This window comes from Eretmochelys imbricata, chromosome 1, assembly GCF_965152235.1.
Source record: "Eretmochelys imbricata isolate rEreImb1 chromosome 1, rEreImb1.hap1, whole genome shotgun sequence".
Classification (NCBI taxonomy): domain Eukaryota; kingdom Metazoa; phylum Chordata; order Testudines; family Cheloniidae; genus Eretmochelys; species Eretmochelys imbricata.
In genome coordinates, this window is record NC_135572.1 from 215285768 (window position 1) to 215310598 (window position 24831).

The 24831-nt window shown below is 44.0% G+C and overlaps 1 protein-coding gene across 1 annotated transcript in view; it reads left to right on the forward strand.

The window, feature by feature from the left end:
- The window catches only part of LOC144259180 (scavenger receptor cysteine-rich type 1 protein M130-like), a 77700-nt gene extending 65238 nt beyond the window's left edge, over nt 1-12462 (forward strand). The window contains exons 8-15 of the mRNA XM_077807360.1: nt 119-445; nt 1243-1278; nt 1663-1800; nt 2752-2844; nt 3907-3978; nt 4688-4777; nt 10693-10845; nt 12338-12462. Coding sequence (XP_077663486.1) covers nt 119-445; nt 1243-1278; nt 1663-1800; nt 2752-2844; nt 3907-3978; nt 4688-4777; nt 10693-10845; nt 12338-12462 — 1034 coding nt within the window. The remainder of the gene's footprint in view (nt 1-118; nt 446-1242; nt 1279-1662; nt 1801-2751; nt 2845-3906; nt 3979-4687; nt 4778-10692; nt 10846-12337) is intronic.
- The last annotated feature ends 12369 nt before the right edge of the window (nt 12463-24831 follow it).

Genomic DNA, 24831 nt, shown 5'->3' on the forward strand with positions numbered 1-24831 from the left:
GGTGGGAGCAAGGCTATAGTGGGTACACTGACATAATCAGTCAACCTTACACTGTAGTGTAGACCAAAAACTTTCAGGATCATCAATTTAAATTCCCTTTTTGTGCATTTCCTTCTAGAGTTCACAGATCTGAGGCTGGTGAGCAGCAGTGACTGTGCTGGGCGCCTGGAGGTTTTCTACAATGGGACATGGGGCAGTGTTTGCTCAAATCAGATGACTGGCATCACCCCGACAATTGTATGCAAACAGCTGAACTGTGGAGATGGAGTGCTAACTGCAGGAGAATTTCAACATGGGGAAGGTTCTGGTCTCACGTGGCTGGACCATGTTAAGTGCACTGAGCAGCACAGCTCCCTTTGGCAGTGTCCCTCAGGCCCATGGAAATGGCAGTCATGTGATCACCGAGCAGAAGAGACCCATATTATTTGCAATGATTCTTCAAATGGTAATTATAAAAAAATGTATAAAAGAAGTGGGGACCCATGGTGCGATCCACTAGTAAGACCCCAGAAAAGCCTCTCAATAGAAAGCATAATTTGTGCAGCTCTTTGGCTATTGAGCCTTTTGGGATGAACAATCAGAGATGGGTCCAGGATGTGCAGTTCGGGTCAGGATCAGAATTCCCCACAAGTCTGTGTGTGAGGACGTGTGTGTGAGAGAGGGGTGTTGTGGGTGAGTTTCAGTTCCATTTTGAGCCCAACTGTAATAACAATATTTCTCTTCTATGGATTTTTATACTAACGTGGGTGACTTTCAGATGATTAATCTGTGCACATTTGAACCCCTTGTATGAAGTGAGCTGTAGCTCACGAAAGCTTATGCTCAAATAAATTTGTTAGTCTTTAAGGTGCCACAAGTACTCCTTTTCTTTGAACAGACTCAGCTATACAAAAACAAACACAGCAGCAGAAGCTATGCCTAAAGATTTCAGCATCCATAGTAAAAACTGAATAGCAAATCCATAAATGATAAAATACACCAATTTTTTGATTTTTCCATTATAAAGTGCTGAAATTAATGGTTTAATATGCAGATAAACTCTATTATCATCTATGTCATGCACACTACTCAATTTGTTGTCTCAGAATTTTATTTCCATAAGAGGAAAAGGGAAACCATCTCAGACACTGTTTGACAAATGTCCACACACAGAGACTTTGAGAGTGGATGTTCTCCCATGTAACAAACACATCACCTGCCCCTTACTTCAGACTCTAACTCTCTTTTCCTTTCCCTTTGCAGGTGTGATGAAGACAACAGCTTCACTGTTTAGAAGAGGTAAAATATTCCCCTCCCATCAAGGATTAAATTTACCTGGTGCCAGGGTCACAGAGGGATGAGCTGGAACCTCCAGCCTGAGCGAATGAGCTCCTTTATACTGAGTGTGAAATCTAAGGACTGAATGAACACATGTGTGAATGACACCCGGGTGGGAGCTGCAGGCTGTGCTGAGCAGGACGATTCCTGTCTATTGGTTCTAGCCACCAGAGCAGGGCCCATGATTTAAACAGCAGCCTGTGAGCTGCCCCCGTAGCGCACAGACTGTGTCCCAGCCCGTTACCCTGCTGCCCTGGGCCATGCAATGAGTGACTGGGGAGCTCCCTGGGGCCCCCTGACTCTCACAGGATAATTTCTCCCTCTTCCATGTTCATTTCCACCCAGCTCCCCCGCGCCGCCCTCCGACCGACAGTGGGAGAGTCACGGTGCCCGTGGTCATCTGCATTATCCTGGGGGCCCTGCTCTGCCTGGTCTTAATCATCCTGGGCGCACAGGTGCGAAGTGCCAGGGCACAGCGCAAAGGTGGGTGCTGATTAGTGTCACTGTCTGAAATGCCTCTGCAATAGCAGGGGGAGCTGCAGGTGTGGAGAGGGCCAAGGCTGTGAGAGGACCTAGAGCTGGATCAGCGCAGGGTGAGGGGAGGATGTAGCTGAGGAGAGGGAGGACCCTTGGTAAAACTATGAGGTTCCATGTGAAATCTTGTTTTATTTAATATTTTCCTTGATGATCTGGCCCTGGAAATGAACAGCACAGCAGAGACACTTGCACATGACACTGAATTGGGAGGAGTTGAGAGCAGTGATGAGGACAGAGAAATAATTCAAAGAGGATTAAAGAGATTGCAATAGTGGCAGAAAATAACATGTAGAGATTCCATTTGGAAATCTGCAAGAAAATCCATGTGGGGCAAAGTTTCTGAACAGAGAGATTGAGTGGGAGAGAGGGTATGAAGAAGGAGAAATGCTGGAAAAGAGCCTTGGTGATAATGTCTAAAAGATCAAAACACTGATATTAATCCATGGCACTTAGAGTACTTTCCATTGATAAATCACTGCACAACCATTAGTTAATTCCTCCCCACAGGGTCACTGGCCAGTAGATAAGTAAGTACTATTATTTCCACTTTGCAATTGGTGTAAACACCAAGTTGATGGAAGAATTATTTAAGGTGATACAAGGAGGACTAACCAGGAGCAATGGGATGAGAGCATGAGGGAACATTTAGGATGAACACAAGGAAAGACATTATGATAGTAAACCTGTCCATGGAATCGTCTCCAAAGGGACGTTGTGGAATGGGATGTGGCTCCCATCAGCTGGGACACTCACTTGAATATAGCCTGGACAGAGCAGTGAGAATGTGCTGTAAGGCTCAATCTTGCACTGGCCCCAGAGGGAGGGGCTGGATGATCTAATAGGTTTTCCCAGCTCTACTTTCTATGACCCTGGGCAAATCCTGACCTTTGTTTCCAGACTCCAGAAGATCCTCGGACCCTTTCACTGAAGCCATATATGAGGAGATCGATTATAACCTGAATGGAGAGAAGCAGATGTTGGGTCGCTCAGGTCCGTGTGTCTCATTCCTAATGGAGCAAATATCTACTGCACTTTCCATCCCGAGGCCCTGACCCAGAGCTAAAGTCTCAGCCCTCATCCCTGGGATCCCTGGCACACTGTGGATACAGATTTGTTAGTGATTTACTCCCACATAGCACTCACTCTCCATTGGTGTAAATGACACCACAAGGTGCATCCATCTCCAGGTTTGTTGTGTGATGAACTCATGAAGATGACAGGTTTTAGAGTAACAGCTGTGTTAGTCTGTCTTTGCAAAAAGAAAAGGAGTACTTGTGGCATCTTAGAGACTAACCAATTTATTTGAGCATGAGCTTTCGTGAGCTACAGCTCACTTCATCGGATGCATACCGTGGAAACTGCAGTAGACATTATATACACACAGACACTTCATCGGATGCATACCGTGGAAACTGCAGTAGACATTATATACACACAGAGAATGGTCTCTGTGTATATAATGTCTACTGCAGTTTCCACGGTATGCATCCGATGAAGTGAGCTGTAGCTCACGAAAGCTCATGCTCAAATAAATTGGTTAGTCTCTAAGGTGCCACAAATACTCCTTTTCTTTTTTCATGAAGATGAGCTTCCTCCCCACTCTTCTCTGCTTGTTCCCATTCTTGGAACAGACATCCTGCAGCCTTGGGCCTTGTCTTCACTGAAAAGAAAAGGTGTGTTCTTAACTTGGGATAACTAACACAAGGTAACACCTCAGTGTAGACAAGACAGTTTGTAGCTTTCACATGAGTTAGCAGGTGGAGTTGGAGATTTTTAAATTCCTTGTTAAAGGTCACACTCAGTCCCCCCCGCACCTCCTAGGTTCAGCATGGATGTTCCCAGCATCTTCCCAGTCTGATTTTATCCTCCCCAAACCCACGTTTACCACAATAAAATGGATATTTCTCAGTGTCACTGTGCATTCAGCATCTTCCCTAAAAGAAGGAGACCAGAAATCTTTCTCCCAGCCCCCAGATGCACCAGCCATTTGTCAACTTAGCTGCTCTCACTTTGATAACATCTCATTTGTTGTCCCTACAATCTCCTATTCAGATGATTCACTGATGAAACTTCGGTATTACACCAGGGACAGCGAGGTGGGAAATGATCCTGCATCAGAACAAGGTAATGGGGAAGGAGAGATACAGAGACCATATTTAATGGGAATTTAATCTCCACAGCATTTTCTGTAAAGGCTGTCATTTCCCCTCAATCAATTTCATGGCCCAGAACAGATTTTATACATTCTGATGGGATTAGATTTAACCAGACTTTCAAAGATTTCTGTCAACCTTTGTGATGGAAACGTGTGATAAAATCATCACCTTTCCTGTATGTGGTTTGTGATGCCCTCCACTCGGGGAGGAGCTTCAGGGAGTGCGGTCCAGAACTATTCGCTTGGCATGGAAGTACTGAAAGTCACAGCTGGAGCCTACCAGTAAACAAACCCTGATCTGTACCTGTGGTTTTACCAGCTGGCATAAGCAAGTAGCCCAAGTCACAATCTAGTCCATATAAACTAAGAGACTATAAACCATCATTATAGAGTTTGGTTGGAGTCACAAAGGTCAGCTCTGGTGCAGCAGCTACCATCTTCCAGTGTGTCTAGTGTTAGCTCAGCACCAACACAGATCCTGATCCCACTGAAATGCATGAGAAAATTTCACAGAATATCAATCATGCTTTTCCCCTGGATCACCCTGTGACTTTCTCCTACAAACTCCATGGTAAACAGCCCATGCTCCAAGGCAACAGGCACTTAATGGGGAACTAGAAACCTGCTCAGGAACTGGGTGTGTTCAGGGGACACTGAGTGTGCTGTTTGCTGTTACAGAGGGAGTTTCCCCTTGGGGGTCTCAGTTGGATTTCGATAATGTGGAGGACCCTGTGTCGAGTGATGTGCTCCTGACTTCAGACAGCCAAGGTGAGGAGTAAATCTATAGCCTTGAAGCAATGATACCCTGTGGAAGAACTAGTAATTAATAACACCTAGCTCCTATGTAGGGCTTTTCATACATAGACCTCAAAGCACTTTAAAAAGGAGGTTGGTACTATTATCTCCATTTTACAGATGGGAAAACTGAGGCACAGAGTAGTGAAGTGATTTGCCCAAGATCATTTAGCAGGGCAGTGGCAGAACTGAGAAAAGAACCCAGGTTTCTGCATCCCTGTCTAGACCTCCGCCCAATAGATCACAGTGTCTGTCTATACAGGCAAAAATTGTCATTTATGGCTTGATCTTGTGAGGTGCTGAGCATCTTTAGTACTTGTTAGGGGCTTTCCCTTCACCCCTCCCCTGGTTCTTGTCATGCAGACAGAAAGCAGAAGACTGGAACTCCGAAGTACAGGCAATGCAATGTTTATTGGTGTTAATTGAAGCAAGCGTATCCATAGCTCTGACGCCGCAGAGCCTTTTTCCCAGTGTCACTGTTCTCCTTCCTTAGCAGGCATAATTATACCTGTAATGCATGCCCTTGGTCCCACCCCTTACAGTTTATGGTCATGTTCCATTTTGAAGGGTCTTGTTGTGACATGTTCCCCGTACCCCATTTGGGGTGCCACTTGGAACTGGGGTACAACTGAACCCACCTGACCCACCAGCCTGGATTCCCTTCTCAGTGTACTGCTGAGACAAGCCTGCCAAGCCCATCCTCAGGTTTCAGACTGCACCTTACCAGCACACGTAATGGTAGGGACACACCCAGCTGCAGCTTTACACACACATGTTGAGATCAGGTCTGCATGGGAAGTCTCAGCTAATCAATTGCCCAGCAATTGTGTGCACCCCCCTCTGGGGTGTAAACCCAAAATTATACTGCCTTGCAGTTCACTGAGAACTGTACAGCATAAGCTCATGAAATTCGTCCCCTCCCTCACTGTGGAGAGAGATATGCAACAGCTTTTTGCTCCCCAATTATAGTTTCCACACACACTGGTTTTAGACAAAACCAAAAACAAGTTTATTAACTACAAAAGATAGATTTTACATGATTATAAGGGTTAACAAACAGATCAAAGCAGATTACCTAGCCAAAAACAAACAAAAACAAAAACAATAAAAACCACGCAAGCTAAGCTTAATATACTAAAGAAACTGGATATGTGTAACAAATTCTCACCCTAAATGTTGTTTTAGGCAGATTGCAAAGGTTCCTGAAGGCAAGCTGCACTTGCTTGCAGCTTAAATCTCCAGGTATTTCTTTCACAGGCTGGAACTCCCTCTAGCCTAGGTTCAGTCCTTTCTTAGAATCATAGAATACCAGGGTTGGAAGGGACTTCAGGAGGTCATCTAGTCCAACCCCCTGCTCAAAGCAGGACCATCCCCAATTTTTGCCCCAGATCCCAAATGGCCCCCTCAAGGATTGAACTCACAACCCTGGGTTTAGCAGGCCCATACTCAAACCACTGAGCTATCCCTCCCCCCAGGTTCAGTCTTAGGTGTTTACAGCAGTCATCATAGGTGAGGAGACAATGAAGAACCAACCACAATGATATCACTGCCCTGCTGTTAGGGGGCTTATTCCTTCACCCACTTACTTCCTTCTCGCATGAACAGAGAGCAACAATACCCGAAGTCCAAAGGTTCCAACAATTCGATGTTTATTGGGGTGAACTTCCATCAAGCATGATTCCAGTTTCCTTCCTTAGTATCCTCCTTCCCAGCTCTGACACCACAGAGTCTTACCTGTGTCCCTGTTCCCATTCCTGCTCTTAGCTAAACATGAGTCCAGTTTCCCCACCCCCATTCCCTGTTCCCATTTCCCCCTTTAGCAAAACATGATTCCAGTTTCCCCACCCCCATTCCCTGTTCCCATTTCCCCCACCCACACAACCACCTACTTCCTGATTGACTGCAGACTATATAGTAAAACTTGAGTTCTGCTTAGCTATACCTTAACCAATCATTTTCCTGAAATTTAACTAACCAATCCTAACACATTGTAACATGATTATGTAACCAATTATATCCCACCACCTTAATTAGTTTACACCCAGCAAAATTAATTATACAGCAGACAGAAACAATCATAGAACCAGACAGAGATTATGCAGACAAACAATAGGGAAATGGGGACTACAGTGATAGAACAAACACAGAAGTGAGGATTTCACATCCCAGCTATTGATAAGTGAGTTCTTGCCAGACAGGATGCTATCAAACTAAGTTTCCTTTTACATCTTCTAGGCACTTCCCTTTCTCTGGAGGTGATAGGCATTATCAGGACAGGATTGTATTCCTAACAGCCCAATAGCACCTTATTTCAATGTGACTAGGTTGGAATGTGAGGAACCGTTCGCTTCCCAGCTTATGGCTGCCTCTGCTGCTTAGCCAAAGGCCTTAGCCTAAGAACAGGGTCTCAGACTGTCACAGTAAGAGAAGGCTCTTACACTGGCAGACAGTGATTTTGATTGTTTCTTTTATACCTCTATAACTAGCCAAGTGATAAGAATACACCTAAATTCTTAGAGTATAGCCCTTTACAGACAGGACTGAATATCTATATCCTAACACCTGCCTTAACTAGTTTTTGCATATGGCGGGAATCCTTTGTCTCCCAGTTTGATTTCCACCCCCGGCCAGTAGGAAAATACTAGTATTATCATGGTGTCCAATACCAGGTGACTTGGTCACATGTCCCTGCAGTCATAACTCAGAGGCTGTTTGCAGCATCCCCATGAAGACTTCCCAGGAAGGTGGGAGATTAGCATCTTCAAAGACCTATTGTTCTCTCTAATGGTCCATTGACTTGTTCCTAGCTAGCCATCTAGACTGATTGCATTCTGTCTAGTGGGCGTTCCCCATGTGTAAACACAATTTGTAGTACAGATACATAGTCAATATTCCTAACTTCAGATACAGAAATGATACATGCATTCAAGTAGGATAATCATATTCAGTATATCAGTGATATTTCACATACCTTATCTTGCATCAAATACATCATAATTATGCCATACTCATATCATAATAATATTTCTATGAAGACTATGGGGGCATAGTGTCACACTGGGGGCTTTGGTGCCACTTTTTTTGTATCCCATGGGAGGGGTAGGGAGTGAGATTATGTATCAGCCAGCGTCAGGATTTTCTTTGGCTTTTAGTGTTTCTTATACCTTCCCCACCATCCACCTCACTCCTCCCAACTGGTTGCTTGACCTTGCCTTGAGATAGGAGTCGAGGCAGTCTTCAAGTGTACGCTCATATATTACACTCCCACCGTACCTAGCAACACTTTAGGTCTATCTCTTATCTTTTCACATTGTACTAAAAGCCCCATCTGGTTGTGGGAAATGCAACACACAGTCTCTTTGTTTCTTGTCCACACATATTAGTAAGGATATAAGAGTATCAAAAATCAAACTCAAAATTCTATCTCAGGCTAACAAACAGGCCTATTTTCTAACAGTACTGATGCAATCAGTGGGAGCTGATCAATGGAGAAAATGCCTTACATGGGGAAACTTAAAGTGCTCAATCTGTTTGGCTTGACTAAAAGAAGATTGAGAGGTGACTTAATAAAGTATCTTCACAGGGAGAAAATACTGATATTAAAGGGCTCTTTAACTGAGTATAAAAAGGCATAGCAAGAATCACTGGCTGGAAGCTGAATCAAAACAAATTAAAATTAGAAATTAGGTGCAAATTTTTAACAGTATGGGTGATTAATCACTGGAACAAACTACCAAGGGAAATGATAAGTTCCCCATCTCTTGATGTCTTCAAATCAAGAATGAATGCTATGGCAGATATGGCAATTCCCTGCATATCATTGGGCGGCCTTACTGAATTAAGTTTAAATATGTCTGGGGTCCACTATATGAAATGCAAAGGTTATGTATTACCATGGGCCAGGATTACATATACGCTATTTGAGGGGAGGTGTGATATGAGTTCTGGGAGTTCAAAGGACTATATTGAAAATGTGCCAGACAAGAATGGACTTTTGGGAAAATAAGTGTGAAGTGGATTTCCTGGAGAATCCCTAGGGAGCGGTTAATGCAAATTGCACCATTGCGGGTTATGTAAAAATCCAGTCTTTTGAAGCTACACCCCGAGGAGTAGGTCATTGTGTGCGGATTACCTGTTCCCAGAGATGAGTTAAAAAGCCAGAGCTGTGTAAAGAAACAGCTGTACCACCCAACCTGGGGTCGGGTTCTGAATCTGAGACAATTGTGAACTTGTAACTCTGGAGAAAACCCATTTGTGGGTTGTGAAGGACTGGCACCTGCCAGAGCCTGAGGTTTGAGTTGGGGTGCTCTCTGGTAAGCTTTTTAGCTTGTGTGTAGGTTCTTTTATTGCTCTATGTTTTCTTTGTAATGCTTTTACCTTAAGAATAAATGTGCTTGCTTGGAAGGAGGTGCATGGCAACTTACAACTGCAGGCAATATACTGGGAATAACTTCTGGAGAGAAAGCAAAGCATACACACTGGCCCTTAGGCAATCTGACTTGCTGGGAATATTACCATATAGGCAGAGAACTATGAAGGCTGGAAAAATCCCGGTCAGAAGGGATGGAGGTATCTTTCCAAGCTGAAGAGCCGGGAGCCTAGAGTGGGTGCCCTTGGTGGCCCACAGAAGGGGAATACAGGTGCAGTTGTCCTGAACTGTGACAGACATACCTTAGCTAAACATGGGTTATTCTCCTTAATAGAGGGGCAACTAGGTAAAATTCAGTGGCCTGTTATATATACAGGCCATCAGCCAAGATGAGCTAATGGTCCCTTTTGGCCTTGAACTCTATAAATCTATGACACTCAGGGTGCTCAGCATGTCATAGGATCTTCTAACTCTTCTCCCACAGAGCATGGCTGTGGGTGCTGGTTTAGGTCAGAGCCGTATGGAGGGGAAATAGTAAAGCATGTGGTACCACACAGGCCAACCAGTGTGACTCTAGAAGAAGTTTATTCAGTGCCTGCCCATGGTGCCCCTGACACTAGTCACTGCTCCCTGACCTTCACTTTAATGTGCACTAACATTACTCACAAAGTTAGGAGACAAGCTCTCTGAGCACAGCCCTCTGCTCTGTGGTAATGGTCTCCCTCAGCCATCCCTGTCTTTGCTAAGTCCACTGATCTATACTTGAGTTTCACACATGAAAGGGATGTACAGATTTCACACCCACAGGCCCATAGAATCATACAATATCAGGGTTGGAAGGGTCCTCAGGAGGTCATCCAGTCCAACCCCCTGCTCAAAGCAGGACCGATCCCCAATTAAATCATCTCAGCCAGAGCTTTGTCAAGCCTGACCTTAAAAACCTCTAAGGAAGGAGATTCCACCACCTTCCTAGGTAACTCATTCCAGTGCTTCACCACCCTCCTAGTGAAAAAGTTTTTCCTATGCTTGGCCTGACTTGATGGTGTGTGTTCCAGACACTGCAGATCAGGGGTGGGTTATGGGCCAAACTAGTTTAGAGAAATGGAACAAAATGAGCTTTTTCACAATAATGGAAAGTTTAGAAAGTAAGTGATAGAACAAATTAAAGTATCATTTATCTGTATAATTAGTATAACAACAAAGTACCATGGGCAAATCTTCCTCTGACATAAACCCCACTCCTAGCCACCTCTTCCCAAATCTCCCACAACCTTCATTTCAGTTTCTGTTTGAGGCTCCTTTGAGTAATTTACAGTTATATCAGGTCCTTGAAATGTGTCAGACAAACGTTACATGAATGAAATTCCTCTGACACTAAGGTTGGTGGGGGAGGGACTTTTGGTTTCTCATCCCCCTTGGGGTGTCAGTACCTCAGGCTGTTTGTACCTGGTGTATAATTTATTTCTCTATTCAGTGGAAGTTCTCTCCTCATTACCATTAATTCTTGCCTCTTTTTCAGAGGCTCCTGTACTGCCTGGAAATGTCACAGAGAACGGTTATGATGATGTCAAAGAAGTTTCTGACCCCAATGATAACCACGGCCCCGGGCAGTGTGCCTGGGAAGACACTGGAGCCCCAGGAGAGAGTGACAGGAACAGGGATTCACAGACAGGTGAGTGGGGAAATGCACTTTTGCCAATTCTTGCAGTTTATTGCTAGTCTCATGATATCTAGTATTTTTAAAAGTTCAAACTCCAGGAGACATGAGAGTCTCTGCTTTAATTTTTTAAAAAGCAAGTTCTCTAGCCCTGATGGTTGCAGAAAGAAGCTTCAGAACATGAACTGAGTTTCACCTAAAGGCTCAGAAACCAGAGGACAGAAAAAAGACCAAAAAAAGTCTTTTTAATCTACTGATTTTTAAGCCAATCTCATGATATGTTGAGGCCTAACTTCTGTCAGTGACTGAGACATAGGTAGTTGTGTCCAATAGTTAGACCCAGAATCAGGCTCAGTGGTTAGAGCTGGAGTCAGAGCTAAAGTCAGAAATTGGAGCCAAGGGGCAGAACTGGAGTCAGGAATTGGAGCTGAGGGTCAGGACCAGGTAACCTGGAGTAAAGCAAGGCAGGGGTAAGGCTGAGGTAAAGCAGAAACAGAAGTAGGAACAAGGCAGGAGCGATGGCAGCCATGGGTGAATACTACAAGTAGCTGCTGAACTGCAGCTCTGCTGGACTAATGAGCCACTCTGAGGACTCTTCCAGCCAATAAGGCAGATTACTAGGTTCTCTGGAGATTGGCTCTGCTGCGGGCCCCGCATCCTGTCAACTTCTAATTTTTGAACGCTTGGGGTTGGCAAAGCTGGAAATGTCTGTGTTTCCCAGTGATCCACGGGACCAATGTCTGGATGGGAATATGGATTATGCAGCAAGGAAGTGACCCTGGCCAAATTACTTGTTGTGAGGACAAAGTTACACAGGTGCGTTTGCAGGATCACAGCCTGTGTGTCTTCCCCCAAACAAGGTGTCAGTGCTCAGTACGGTAATGGGAAGAGCAGGGCCCTGCAGTGGGGTTAGTTAGAGGCCTGGCATCAGGTTTGAAATCACTCTCTTCAATATGTAAATGGCTCCATTAGCCTTGTATGAGAGCAACTCACAGTCTGGAGCTGACGGCTGAGCTCCCACTTTGCACCTCAGAGGAAAGTGGGTTAGGATGAAATGTGCATTTCTTTGTTCTTGTTGAGAGAAACATTCAAACTCATATTGTGTGGGCAGTTGAGATCTATGATGTCCCCTGTTTTTTGGCTTCTTGTCCTTGAATGTCCTGTGGGATAGAAGCTCCAGCCTGCTCCACCCTACCTGGTTTCAGCTGGTGTATGTACCCTTAGGGACTATACCAGCCATCAGGAGTTAGAGCAGCCCCTGCTTGAGCATCAGGGAGGCGTCACCAGCTCACTGACATCTCCACACTACTCCTGCAACAGGCAGGTCTCAGCACAGAATGAATGCACTCCCAGATGTTTTCTTTGTAGGCTATAGAGAGATAATGGATTAAACTTGTCAGGGCCCCAATCACAGGAACAGAAGGGATATGTCACAGCCTATACTGTGAGTACACATGGGTGTAGAATGGTTACATTGACTGCAATGTGGCCCCTTGTTCATTTTCAGATTGGAGTCTGCACTTGCTAAGAAGTGAAGAGGTCTCTGAGGCTGAGAGAGATGCCCTGTCCCTACTTCCTGGAGACCCAGGTTATGATGACGTTGAAGATGGGGTCTCTGGGACATCGCTATAAGAATGCTGAGTTAAGATCAAATATCCTGTGAGGACATAAATGTTGTATGATTGGGCTATTCTTCTCTCAAATGCTCTCTGGGCCATCAGAAACAATCCCTACTTGGGAACCAGTTCATACAGCTTTTATATTGCAGTTTTGTCTGCTTGCAAGAAATCTGTGTGACTGAGACAGGGTCTGTGGTTTCCCCTGTAATTCCCAATTGATCAGACTGTCTGGAACTGTCCTGCTTTTTTATTCCTGCTGTTTTATTTGTAACATGAAATATTATTTCGTCCTTGTGAATTTTTACTTTCTTAGTAAACTGTTTTTGAAAGACTGTTCCAGGGCTGATGCTTCTCCAACGAGGTGTGTTGGGCAGCTCCCTGGAGACCATTGGGGGAAAAATTGAGATTGAACCATCAAAAAATTATAATGGTAAAATGTCACCCCTCGGGTATCTCAGGTTGTTGGACAGGGTGTTACATTGAGAATGAATATTCTGCTAGGTGTGTGGTAATAGTGAGATACCTAGCAACAGAATATTCCTCACTCCAAAGATGGCCCTAACCCCCAGTCCAGACTTTCCTTTGAAATTCTGGAGGATAAATAGGATGCTATTTACAGGTATCTTAATGCCCATACACACACAATCAGATAGCAGTGAAAATATGCCCCTATCCTTTCCTCTTCTCTTCTATATAAATTCATGTGCCATGCCCATCATTCTGGCATCAGAGCACCTTCCAATGATTTACTTTCAGTATACATGTGTACTTTTATTCCTCCCCAGAGCAAAAACACATGAATTTTTTATGGTGGGTCATGGGTGGTTATCGGTGAGTTTATTTTATGATGTGATATGGGCTTATATTAGCAAAAGCAGACTGAGGAACCCCGCAAGTGGAACAGAAAGAGGTTTCAGGTGATTTTTTAGATCTTGTGGGATTTTGTTCTAGAGTCTTTGATCAGCCCCCAAGAAAACTGTCTCCTGTACAAATGAGTTTTCCCCTTGCAGGAGACAGCTCCTTTGTGTCTAAGGCAGTGGTTCCCAAACTTGTTCCGCCACTTGTGCAGGGAAAGCCCCTGCCAGGCCGGACCAGTTTGTTTATCTGCCTTGTCCGCAGGTTCGGCTGATTGCGGCTCCCAGTGGCTGCGGTTCGCTGCTTCAGGACAATGGGAGCTGTGGGAAGCAGCGCAGGCCGAGGGACGTACTGGCCGGCGCTTCCAGCAGCCCTCATTGGCCTGGAGCAGCGAACCGCGGCCAGTGGGAGCCGCGATTGGCCGAACCTGTGGACGCAGCATGTAAACAAACTGGCCCGGCCCGGCAGGGGCTTTCCCTGCACAAGCAGTGGAACAAGTTTGGGAACCACTGGTCTAAGGGATAAAGCTGATGGGCACAGTCCTGGAATGAGTGGGAATCTCTTAAGTGTCCCAGGCCCAAATCATGAAGTTCCTTGAATGACTGAGACATTAAATTAGACATAGTGTTCTGTGGGAGGCCAGTGTAGTGAGCCCAGGACAGGCTTCGTGTGCCCTGGTGACCTGGGTTGCCAGGAGGTGCTCTGTTGCTTTCTATAGCAGTGGTTGTTTCCTCAGGACTGGGCACTACATGCCCCGGCAGAGTCCAATTAACCATTGGAACAACTCACCTAGGAAAATGGTGGATTCTCCATCACTTGCAGTATTGCAATTTTACTTTTAAACATTTTAAAATTTTAAATTTTAAACATTTCAAAATTTTGTTTAATCTCAAATCATTCATAGTGGAATTCATAGTCATTCATAATAAGACTGGATAGTCATTGGGCCAAGGACAATAGCAGATGACTCTATAGCTTGGTGGCTAGGATACTCACTTAAGATGTGGGAGACCCGACGTCAAGTCCCTACTGCAATAGCTATTTATAAATAGAACAGCTTTGGCATGTGAAAGTTTCACATCAGAATAGCCCAGTTGCCAGAGCACTTGTCTGCAATGTGAGATACCCAAGTTCAAATGTCCTCTCCACATCAGGCAGTTTGGAGATTTGAACCTGAGTCTCACAAAAGCCAGGTGAGGGATTTAACCACTGGGTTGGTGCCTATGTCCTATAGCTCTTTTGTGAATCTACTCGTCTATTGCTTTTTTGAAAATATCCTAAATTGAAACATAAAATTTTGAGTTAGGTTGAATGAACCTAAGCAGAACTGGACAGGACACAGCATTCTAGTGCAGTGTTACCAGTGCTGTGTACACAGGCAAAACTTCTCCCTACTTCTACTTGATATTTCCCTTTTTATGCATCAAAGAATCACATTAGCCCTTTCTGCCACAGCGCTGAGAGCTCACGTTGAGGTGCATATCTATGATGACTTTCTCTGAGGCATTGCTTTCCAAGACAGAGTCTTCCATCTTGTAGGTATAACCTGCATTCTTTGTTTCCAGGTGTACTACTTTGAATTTGTCTATATTAAAATGTGTGTTGTTGGATTGCGACCATTTTACCAGGAGGATCTCTGTAACAATGACCAGTCCTCCTCATTGTTTATTACCCCACCGATCTCTGTGTCATCTTCAAACTTTACCACAAAAGATTTCATATGATCATTGATGATACTATTGAATAGCATTGGATCAAGAATTGATCTCTAGGGGACCCTCCACTAAAAACAGCCTCACTCACTTATATCTTCCCACTAACAACTAGACTTTGTGATCTGTCAATGAGCCAGTTTTTAATCTATCTAATGCATGCCCTCTTCATTCCATATAATGCAACTTTTAAAATAAAAATATATGTGGTACTAAGGCAAATGCCTTGGAGAAATGGAAGTTGAGTATATCAACACAGTTACCTTCATCTGCCAGATTTGTAATCCTGTCAAAAAAAGACAACAGGTCTGCTTGATAAGACATACGTTCCATGGAACCAGGCCAACTGATATAGCAGAGCACCAAAGACAAGCTTTTTGTTTAAAGCTCAACTCTTCTATAGGTATGTCTACACAGCAATGTAAGCCTAGGGTTAGTGGGACTTGAGTCAGCTAACTCATGTCATGGGCCCCTGGGCTTGAGCATCTACATTGCATTTTAATCCTAGGTTAAGGATTTTCTGACCCATACTCAAACCTCTGCACAGACCTGAGTCAAAGTAAACATATCACAAAGTGCCTAGCTCCCCACTCCCCACAGGTGTCAACACTCTAGCCCTGTGAATGGGGTGCACTGTGGGAAAATTCCACTGCCCACCCTGTTTCCTAACTGTGAGTGTGCTATTGATGAAACTCAGGTGCCCATAAGGAGCACAAGTACATAAACTGTATAATTAGCTCTTCTGGTGGCTGTTTCAGTAGAATGACTGCAATTTGGGAAGGCTTTATACTCTAATCTGAGAACTGGACTCCCCACCTGTAGGCTGAGTCACATTGGCAGGACAATGCCCATGTGCACCTGCTCTGAGTTATTAGCCAATATAAACTTATTAGCCAAATATTTTGGTTCTCCAGTTAGGTGTGCTGCAAGCATTTCTAAGGCTCATGTGCAAAATGGATTACATTGTACATGTGCAGAGACAGAGGCTAAGGGGGTTGAAAGCTAGCTATGCTTACAGGTACTGAATAGCTCAAGGGGCCTGTTATAGTAATTGAAATTAAGCGGCACACAGGTGCTGTAAAGTCAAATTCAGCTACAGGCAGGCATCTGAAATAAAGAAAGAGGTGTCTTACTACAATCTGCATCTGTCAAAATATTTTTATTTATTATATTGGGGAGATGTCACCTGAGCACAGCTCAATATTCAGCAGGCACTGAAACCATTTTTTAAAAAAGAAAATAAATTACATATGCAAATACTGGGTGGGAAGGATGATTGGGGTTGGAAGAGTAGATGGAAATAGGGAGAGAGGTGTTTGGACTGCAATGAGGGTAGGGGATAAATGGGAGTGGGTGGGTAGGAAAGGGGTTTGGGTGAAGTGATAGGGAAGGACTACATATTGAGAGAAGGGAAGGGGGGACACCAGGAAGGGGTCATGTGTGTGAGTGGCAAGGGGACTGGGAGAGAACAGGGGTAGGGGGGCCTGTCAGCCCCACATTCTCCCCTCCCCTGCGTGTGCCATGATCAGCAGGGTGTTGCCTCTCTTGTGACCCAGGTTCTGTGTGGGGGGGGTTCTCTTTCTGCAGGTGCCTGAGCCTCTCAATCTACCCCACTCACCAGGATCTGGGGGCCCTTGCCCCTTTGGGTATCTGAGCCTCTCTCCCTGACCCACCATGTGAGCTGGGATCTGGGGGGGAGCTTGTCAGAGCTCCTCTCCGTGCCAGCATCTGGGGAAGCTCTGCCCCTCTGGGTGTGAAGCTGAGAACAAGCATAGTAGACTCGTACACCAGGAACACACTGCTGATACTGGAGTGAGGCGCTGAGAAAGGGCATGCTTGATCATGGTAGCAATGGAGATGTGGAGTGTGGGAACACTTCCTGACACGAATGGAGCAGTTCACGTCTCAGCAGGGTACTATTGTTTTAGGCTGTATTTACTTCTATGGGGAGTTCCTACTCCATTGAAAACATCTCACTGAGATGAATGGACCACGAGGTTGCATGGGCATGTACCTTAGCTCTGTATTTCCTGGTTTTCACAAGTATGACTTTTGCTGAACTTGATGTTCTGGCAGGGTGTGAGCAGTCACCGACCAACCTTAACTCTGCATTAACAATTTTTTTTGCCGTTTAATTAATTATATTTTTAGTCTCTAACTCTTTGTTAGTAGAGTCGTGAATTAATTGTACCATTATTTTACCCAGGATTCCTGTCAGGCTAACTGGTCTATAGTTCCCTGGGTCATCCCTTTTACCTTTTATAAATATTGGAACTACATGGGCAGTTCTCCATTCATTTGGAATTTCCCCAGTTTTCCAAGATTTGATCAAAATTAACTCATGTCCTCATTAGCCATGTAATGCCCTTCATGGTACAGGAGAGACGGGAATCAATAGCACTGGCTACACATGAGATCCTCTATTCACACTGATGGGAATGTACAGGACCCTGGGGTTCTCTCCAGCTGCCTGTTCTGCCTAGAGTTACCACACAGGGTAGCCCTAGATACTGACCTGGACTAAGAGTCCTGGATTGGATTGCTACCTACACTACTGTATGAGCAATGGTCACTCATAATCTAATCAGTAAGCATTAAGAACAAGTTCTAAGAGGGTGAACAGGAAGCCCTACAAGACTCTGCTGCCACTGATGGTCACTCTTAGAAGAAAAAAAAGTAGGTTGACCCAGAGGCGGATATGAGTACAGGCTTCTTTATTGCGATACTTGGTTTTTTGGACCCCATTGTTTAGTAAGCATTGAATTAGTTACAGGACAGTCTTTTTGTTTGGGTTAGTATGTACATGCCTACATCCGGTACAACTCCCCCAAAACCCTTATTAAGTAATAGAAACACCTACTGTTAGTAAACCCACCTCTATCTGTTACTCATAGCATTACACATACTTTTACCTTGAAGATACATTTCTTTGCAATAATTTGTTGCCATAAATTTTCCTTGTCAGCAGTTCTCAGGGGAGGCAGGAAGGGGCTATGACCAGTTCTCAGGAAAGGGGAAGGAAGGGGCCCTAAGCCAGGACTGGTTTATGTAGCTGAGAAAGGGAGGTAAAACATTCCTTTTACCTTCTTTTACACAAGGGCATTTCTCCTGCAGCTTCTACAGCTGCATTTTATTAATCTTTATGAGCAATAGAGAAGGGAAGAATCTGGTAACTTATATTTTAGACAAATACTGAAAAATATGCAACTTATGTATTAGACACGAAAATATTGCCTACATATGCCTTTGTCCACTAATACCATGTCAGCACATTAGTAGCTTATTGTTATACTTAACCCTGAAATATCCCAACAGTCACATCTGAAGAAGGAAACACTCCTAATGCCAATGCACCACTGACATTCCTGTTCCATTCAGGAAGCCCTGAGCACTGGCTTCCACAGAAGGAGCAGGGGTTGTTCACTGTGTTTCTGATACAGCTGATCCCAGGGGTACCATCCCAGATCTGTGGTTTTAGTGGCATGGCTATAATTGTGAAAGCAGGGTCTGAATGAGTTCTCCCGACAGATAGCTGGGATGGGGAGAGACTTCAGGAACAAACTGTATTTACATGAACACACGTACTCTGCCAAGATATCCAGTAGATAGAGCGGTGTTGCTCAAAGTGATCAAATCTGGCTGGTGTTGGGTGACAAATCACTTTAGTACTGAATGCAGGCATAGTGAAATGTTATCAATATTGTCTGTTGCAGTGCCTCCTGAACTCTCCAGCCTGGGCTGTCTCTCACAATGAATCATAGAATCATAGAATATCAGGGTTGGAAGGGACCCCTGAAGGTCATCTAGTCCAACCCCCTGCTCGAAGCAGGACCAATTCCCAGTTAAATCATCCCAGCCAGGGCTTTGTCAAGCCTGACCTTAAAAACTTCTAAGGAAGGAGATTCCACCACCTCCCTAGGCAACGCATTCCAGTGTTTCACCACCCTCTTAGTGAAAAAGTTTTTCCTAATATCCAATCTAAACCTCCCCCACTGCAACTTGAGGCCATTACTCCTCGTTCTGTCATCTGCTACCATTGAGAACAGTCTAGAGCCATCCTCTTTGGAACCCCCTTTCAGGTAGTTGAAAGCAGCTATCAAATCCCCCCTCATTCTTCTCTTCTGCAGGCTAAACAATCCCAGCTCCCTCAGCCTCTCCTCATAAGTCATGTGTTCTAGACCCCTAATCATTTTTGTTGCCCTTCGCTGGACTCTCTCCAATTTATCCACATCCTTCTTGTAGTGTGGGGCCCAAAACTGGACACAGTACTCCAGATGAGGCCTCACCAATGTCGAATAGAGGGGGACGATCACGTCCCTCGATCTGCTCGCTATGCCCCTACGTATACATCCCAAAATGCCATTGGCCTTCTTGGCAAGAAGGGCACACTGCTGACTCATATCCAGCTTCTCGTCCACTGTCACCCCTAGGTCCTTTTCCGCAGAACTGCTGCCTAGCCATTCGGTCCCTAGTCTGTAGCGGTGCATTGGATTCTTCCGTCCTAAGTGCAGGACCCTGCACTTATCCTTATTGAACCTCATCAGATTTCTTTTGGCCCAATCCTCCAATTTGTCTAGGTCCTTCTGTATCCTATCCCTCCCCTCCAGCGTATCTACCACTCCTCCCAGTTTAGTATCGTCCGCAAAATGCCTTGCTAGTGACAAGTAGCAAGCCCCTCCAGGCACAGTGATCACTCAGCACCACTGCGTGTGGAGCCCCACACCCAGCTAGATTGCATGAATGGATTTGTCCCTGGATATTTGTTTGTTCCTCATGTTCCTGTGGTTAATCAAGTTAGTTCTGTTTCTCTGATCTTTTCCTGAGGACTGCACCTTGATGTGGCAGGGGAGCGTGTGTGTTCCAGTGACTGGAAAGCTATGCTAGCAGGAGTGTAAATCCTGATAGGGCCACCCAAGCTGGACAGGCCAAAGGGGAGCGACCAGACGAAAAGCAGTAGACTCGTCACCCAGGTTGAGGGTGGAGTGGTAGGCCAGCAACCCATCCTTCTAAAAAAATGTTAAATTATAGAAGCAATCAGGGCAGCCATTCCTGCATACAACATGACAGACGGGGAAGGTGAAGCCTTGTTCATGTCCTAAGCAACATCTGAACAGCTGTGCTTTGCTTAGCATCTCTTCCTCCATTTCCTGCTTTGAGGGGTTTGGGTGTGTCCCTGATCATCACTCCTTTGTTATGTTCCTAAAGACTTTCTAAAGAAACCATTCTGGGGTCCATAATTACTCATTGTCAACAAACATTTGTTTTATTTAGGTAACTGTTGTCCAAAACAACACATGGGAAACATTAGTCATCACTTCTACTACCTATTTGTGGGCTAGGTTATAGTAATAGCACAAGTGATCCAAAATCCTCACAGTGTACTCCCCCAGAATGCCCCGTGCATACACTTCACCCACCTACTCTGTGGCTTTTACACTGAAACCAGAAGCAGACCAGGGGTGAGAGAAATTCTGAAAATCTATGCATGGAATTGTTCTGCAAACATGAAACACAAATAACAGTAAATAAATCATATGTGGTGCCAAGCCAGTTGTCCAGTGTTGTCTGGGGGGAAAGAGGGGAAGTTCAACAGGAAATAAAAGTGCGAGTGTCCCTTCCTTACACAATTTCTCTCAACTAAAGTTGCCCCTTCCCCACACCCAACAAACACAGCAAAGACAGGAGCAATATTAGTTCTGTAGACATGAACACATTGAATAAACCAAATGTGGTGCAAAACCACTCGCTGTTCCACAGAATTTGGAACTGAACAAAGTTAAAGGCAAGAAGTGGGGGATGGGGGAAAAGGTTTCTTCATTCAACTCCTTACAGTTCCCCCCACCAACATCAACTTAGCACAGCAGCAATATTTGTTCTGTGGCTGGGATCTTCAAACAGAAAAGCAAACAAACCTAACATTGTCAGGGGCTACAAGTAAGAACAGTTGCTTGCTGCTTTTTCCATGTTATTTGGAAGAAAACTAGTTAGCTTATGAGACCGTCATGTGGGACTGTGTCAAAAGCCTTGCTAAAATTCAGGTACATTATGTTCACCTCATTCCCCCTATCCACCAAACCAGTTACCTTGTCAAAGAAGGAAATCAAGCTGGTTTGGTATGATTTGTTCTTGGTAAATGCATTCTGGCTGTTAGTGATTACTCCTTCATCCTCCAGGTATTTGCAAATAGAATGTTTTATACATTGCTCTGATAGCTTCACACTGAAGTCAGGCTGACTAATCCATGGTTCTATCTTTCTATCTTTGCTGTTCTTTTTTCTTCCCTTTCGTGTGTGTTTGTCTTGTTCTGTCTTGTAGGAAATGGGTTCGGACTTTAACAACAACAGCAACAACAATAGCTCCAAACTACCTTAATTAACATCTTCTCTTTTCTCCAAAAAAGACAGTTATTGTCATCTTTGATACCATCTAAAAGCCTCTCAGACAAGAGGGGTTTTTCCTTCTACAAACTCTCTCCAGCTAAAGGGAGCGTGAACAAGGGATGTTGTTAAGATAAAAGCCCCTTATTTAATACTGTGACGGGTTTGGTCACAGAGACCCCCTTGAGACTGTCACCTGATGTGTTGGAATTACCTCTGAGCCCATTTTCCCTGCCAGCTTGGGACTCCAGAACCCTGCCTTGTTGAGCGAGACATGCTAGCCCGCTGCACCACAGAACCAGGTCTGGTCCACGCCCCCAAAGCTGCAGTCTTTAACCAAAAACTGCTCAGCAGGTCACCTATCTCTAGCACCCAGTCACCCAGTTACCAATGGGATCCAAACCCAAAATAAATCTGTTTTACTCTGTATAAAGCTTATACAGGGTTAACTCATAAATTGTCCACCCTCTATAACACTGATAGAGAGATATGCACAGCTGTTTGCTCCCCCAGGTGTTAATCACTTACTCTGAGTTTACTAATAAACAAAAGTGATTTTATTAAGTATAAAAAGTAGGATTTAAGTGATTTCAAGTAATAACAGACAGAACAAACGAAGTCACCAAGCAAAATAAAGCAAAAACACGCAAGTCTAAGCCTAATAAATTAAGAAATTGATTACAGGTAAAATCTCACCCTCAAGATAAACTTCTTTTACAGACTAGCTTCCTTCCTAGTTTTGGCCCCATCCTTTCCCCTGATACAGTCCTTGTTAGTTCCTGCAGACATCTTAGATGGAAACTAGGGGTTTCCTCACAACTGGCAGCCTGCTTTATTCTGTTCCACCCCCTTTTATAGCTTTGGCACAAGGCAGGATTCTTTTGTCTCTCTGGGTCCCCACCCCTCCTTCTAAATTGAAAACCACCAGGTTTAAAATGGATTCCAGTATCAGGTGACATGTTCACATGTCCTGTGAGACCACAGCCTCTATTCTTCCAGGGCTCGCCTGCATGGACCCAGGAACGTTTGCAAGTAAACAGAGCCATTTATAGGTCATTGATTCTGAAGCACCCTTAATGGATTCCACTTAACATGTTTACATCAGTAATACAAGTTTATATCTTATTCTCCTAACTCCAGACATAGAAAAAATACATGCAAACAAATGGGATGAACACACTCAGTAAAGCATATGCTTTGTAATGATACCTTACGAGAGACCTTTTGCCTAAAGCATATTCCAGTTATATCATATTCATATTCATCAGTATATTTCCATAAAACATATGGAGTGCAACGTCACAAATACTTTACATTTTAAATGCTTTAACTATTTTTCCTTCTTTTCTGTATCTTTAATAAAAGGTTAAGAAGGATATTAATTGTGTGTTTGCCATTCTGCTAAGTAAGCTGAGGTCTCTGTATACCCAACCTGAATCTTGTTTAAAATTGTTTAATGTTGGATTGTAACAGGGTTATTTTAATACCTTTTGTCCACATATTCCATCTAAATCGGTGGTTCTTAACCTGCAGGCCGCTTGTGGCCCAATCAGCGCACAGCTACCACCCATGTGACATCCTCAGGTCCATACAGGTAGTATATATGTTGTGTGGATGTGGTCCACATAATCCATAGAGAGCTGCATATGTGCCCACAATGGTAAATAGGTTGAGAACCACAGATCTACAGTAATATAACATGGTTCTCCTGCAATGTCAATCTAGGCCACAAGGGGGTGCACAGGGATGGCACAGTCCCTTAGGGTCTCCATTGTCCCTGCAGGGTTGGAATGTCTCCTGTTAGCTTCAAGACAGATCTCGAACTCTGTGGAGACAGAAAGTGGCTGCAGACAATACTGATGAACAGTCTAGTCAGAGTACTAATAGGAGCTGGTTACAACATTGCTTTTCTTGCCTTTAATTTGACTCTGTGTGGAACTAGAATATCATCATCCCACTTGTGTCTGGTTAAAAATTCATAAGGAAACAGACCGTGAGCATGTGTATGAGCCACTATTAAATATGAGCTGAAAATGACTTATGGGGTTGGCAGCAGGGAGGAAGGCAGGAAGTGGTTTCCCTCCTCAAAGGAAGTGTGAATGATCTCTGTTACTGTAGTAGGGGTCCCACGTGCTTCTGACGCTTTCACAAACCAAAAAATGCAAATATTAAAATCACAGGGGGTGGCTTGCATTTCTGGGATCCTTCTAGATTTCTTATTCTGTGAATGGGGGAAATTATAAAGGGAAGGTGTTGTGTCATGGACCTGTGTCCACTGTGTTGTTCTTAAAAAGAAAAGCAGTACTTGTGGCACCTTAGAGACTAACCAATTTATTTGAGCATAAGCTTTCGTGAGCTACAGCTTACTTCATCGGTGAGCTGTAGCTCATGAAAGCTTATGCTCAAATAAATTGGTTAGTCTCTAAGATGCCACAAGTACTCCTTTTCTTTTTGTGAATACAGACTAACATGGCTGCTACTCTGAAACCTGTGTTGTTCTTGGTGCTCTGAGAAGTCATCTAGGGTAGGATGCAGGTGATTTCCTCTAAGAAATGAGCTGACAGTGCAGCGTGGCAGATGGTGCTGCACTCTGGAGCTGTGTGGGTACATAATGGGTAGATAGAATGATTTGTCTGTCAGCCTTACATCTTTTAAGCAGGACATTTGAGATGGCAGCATTCTGCTTTGTTGACCCATAAGCATCTGAGCTGATTTTACTCCAATGGTTAACCTGGGGCCTACCCTACAGCCCAGCTAAGCTTGTGGGGGGGTCTTTTAATGCAGAATTCTCTTAGCAATGTATATTGCTCTTTCTGTAAAATCCACTCCCTTGTTGGTGTGGGGAACTGGAAGTAATATGATTGAAATCACACTGTTTTAAAAACAGTTTTATTCAGAGCTGGTAAACGGTGGCTCATTGTCAGTGATTATTTCCTCCAGAATGCCGAAGTGACAGAAGATTCCTTTCAACATGTGTATGGTGGTGCTGTAAATCTGGAATATCAATGGCAACTATGCCTAGGCATGTCCCCTTTCTCCATATGGGCCTAATTAGAGCTGGTGAAACTGTCTGAGGGGAAAGGTTTCTCTCCAAAATGTATGGTTTTATCAAACAACATTTTTTTTATGATAAAATGTCAATTCTGATGAAAAATTTCATTTTTCCCACAGAAAAGATCAAAATGACAATTTTCATTTCAACTTAAAATGTCCTTTCATTTAATCATTTTGACTTTAGAAAATAAAACAAAATGGCAATTTTCATTTTGTTTCAAATGTTGACTCGAAAAATATTTTTGCTTCAAATCAGTTTGAAACTGATGCCCTAGGAGCAGTCTGGGAAAGTGCAAGGTGTCCCAAGGAGTCAGAGAAGCTAACTGCTACATTTAATTTTGGATAAATTAAATAGAAACATTTTGATTTTTCTGAAACAAATTT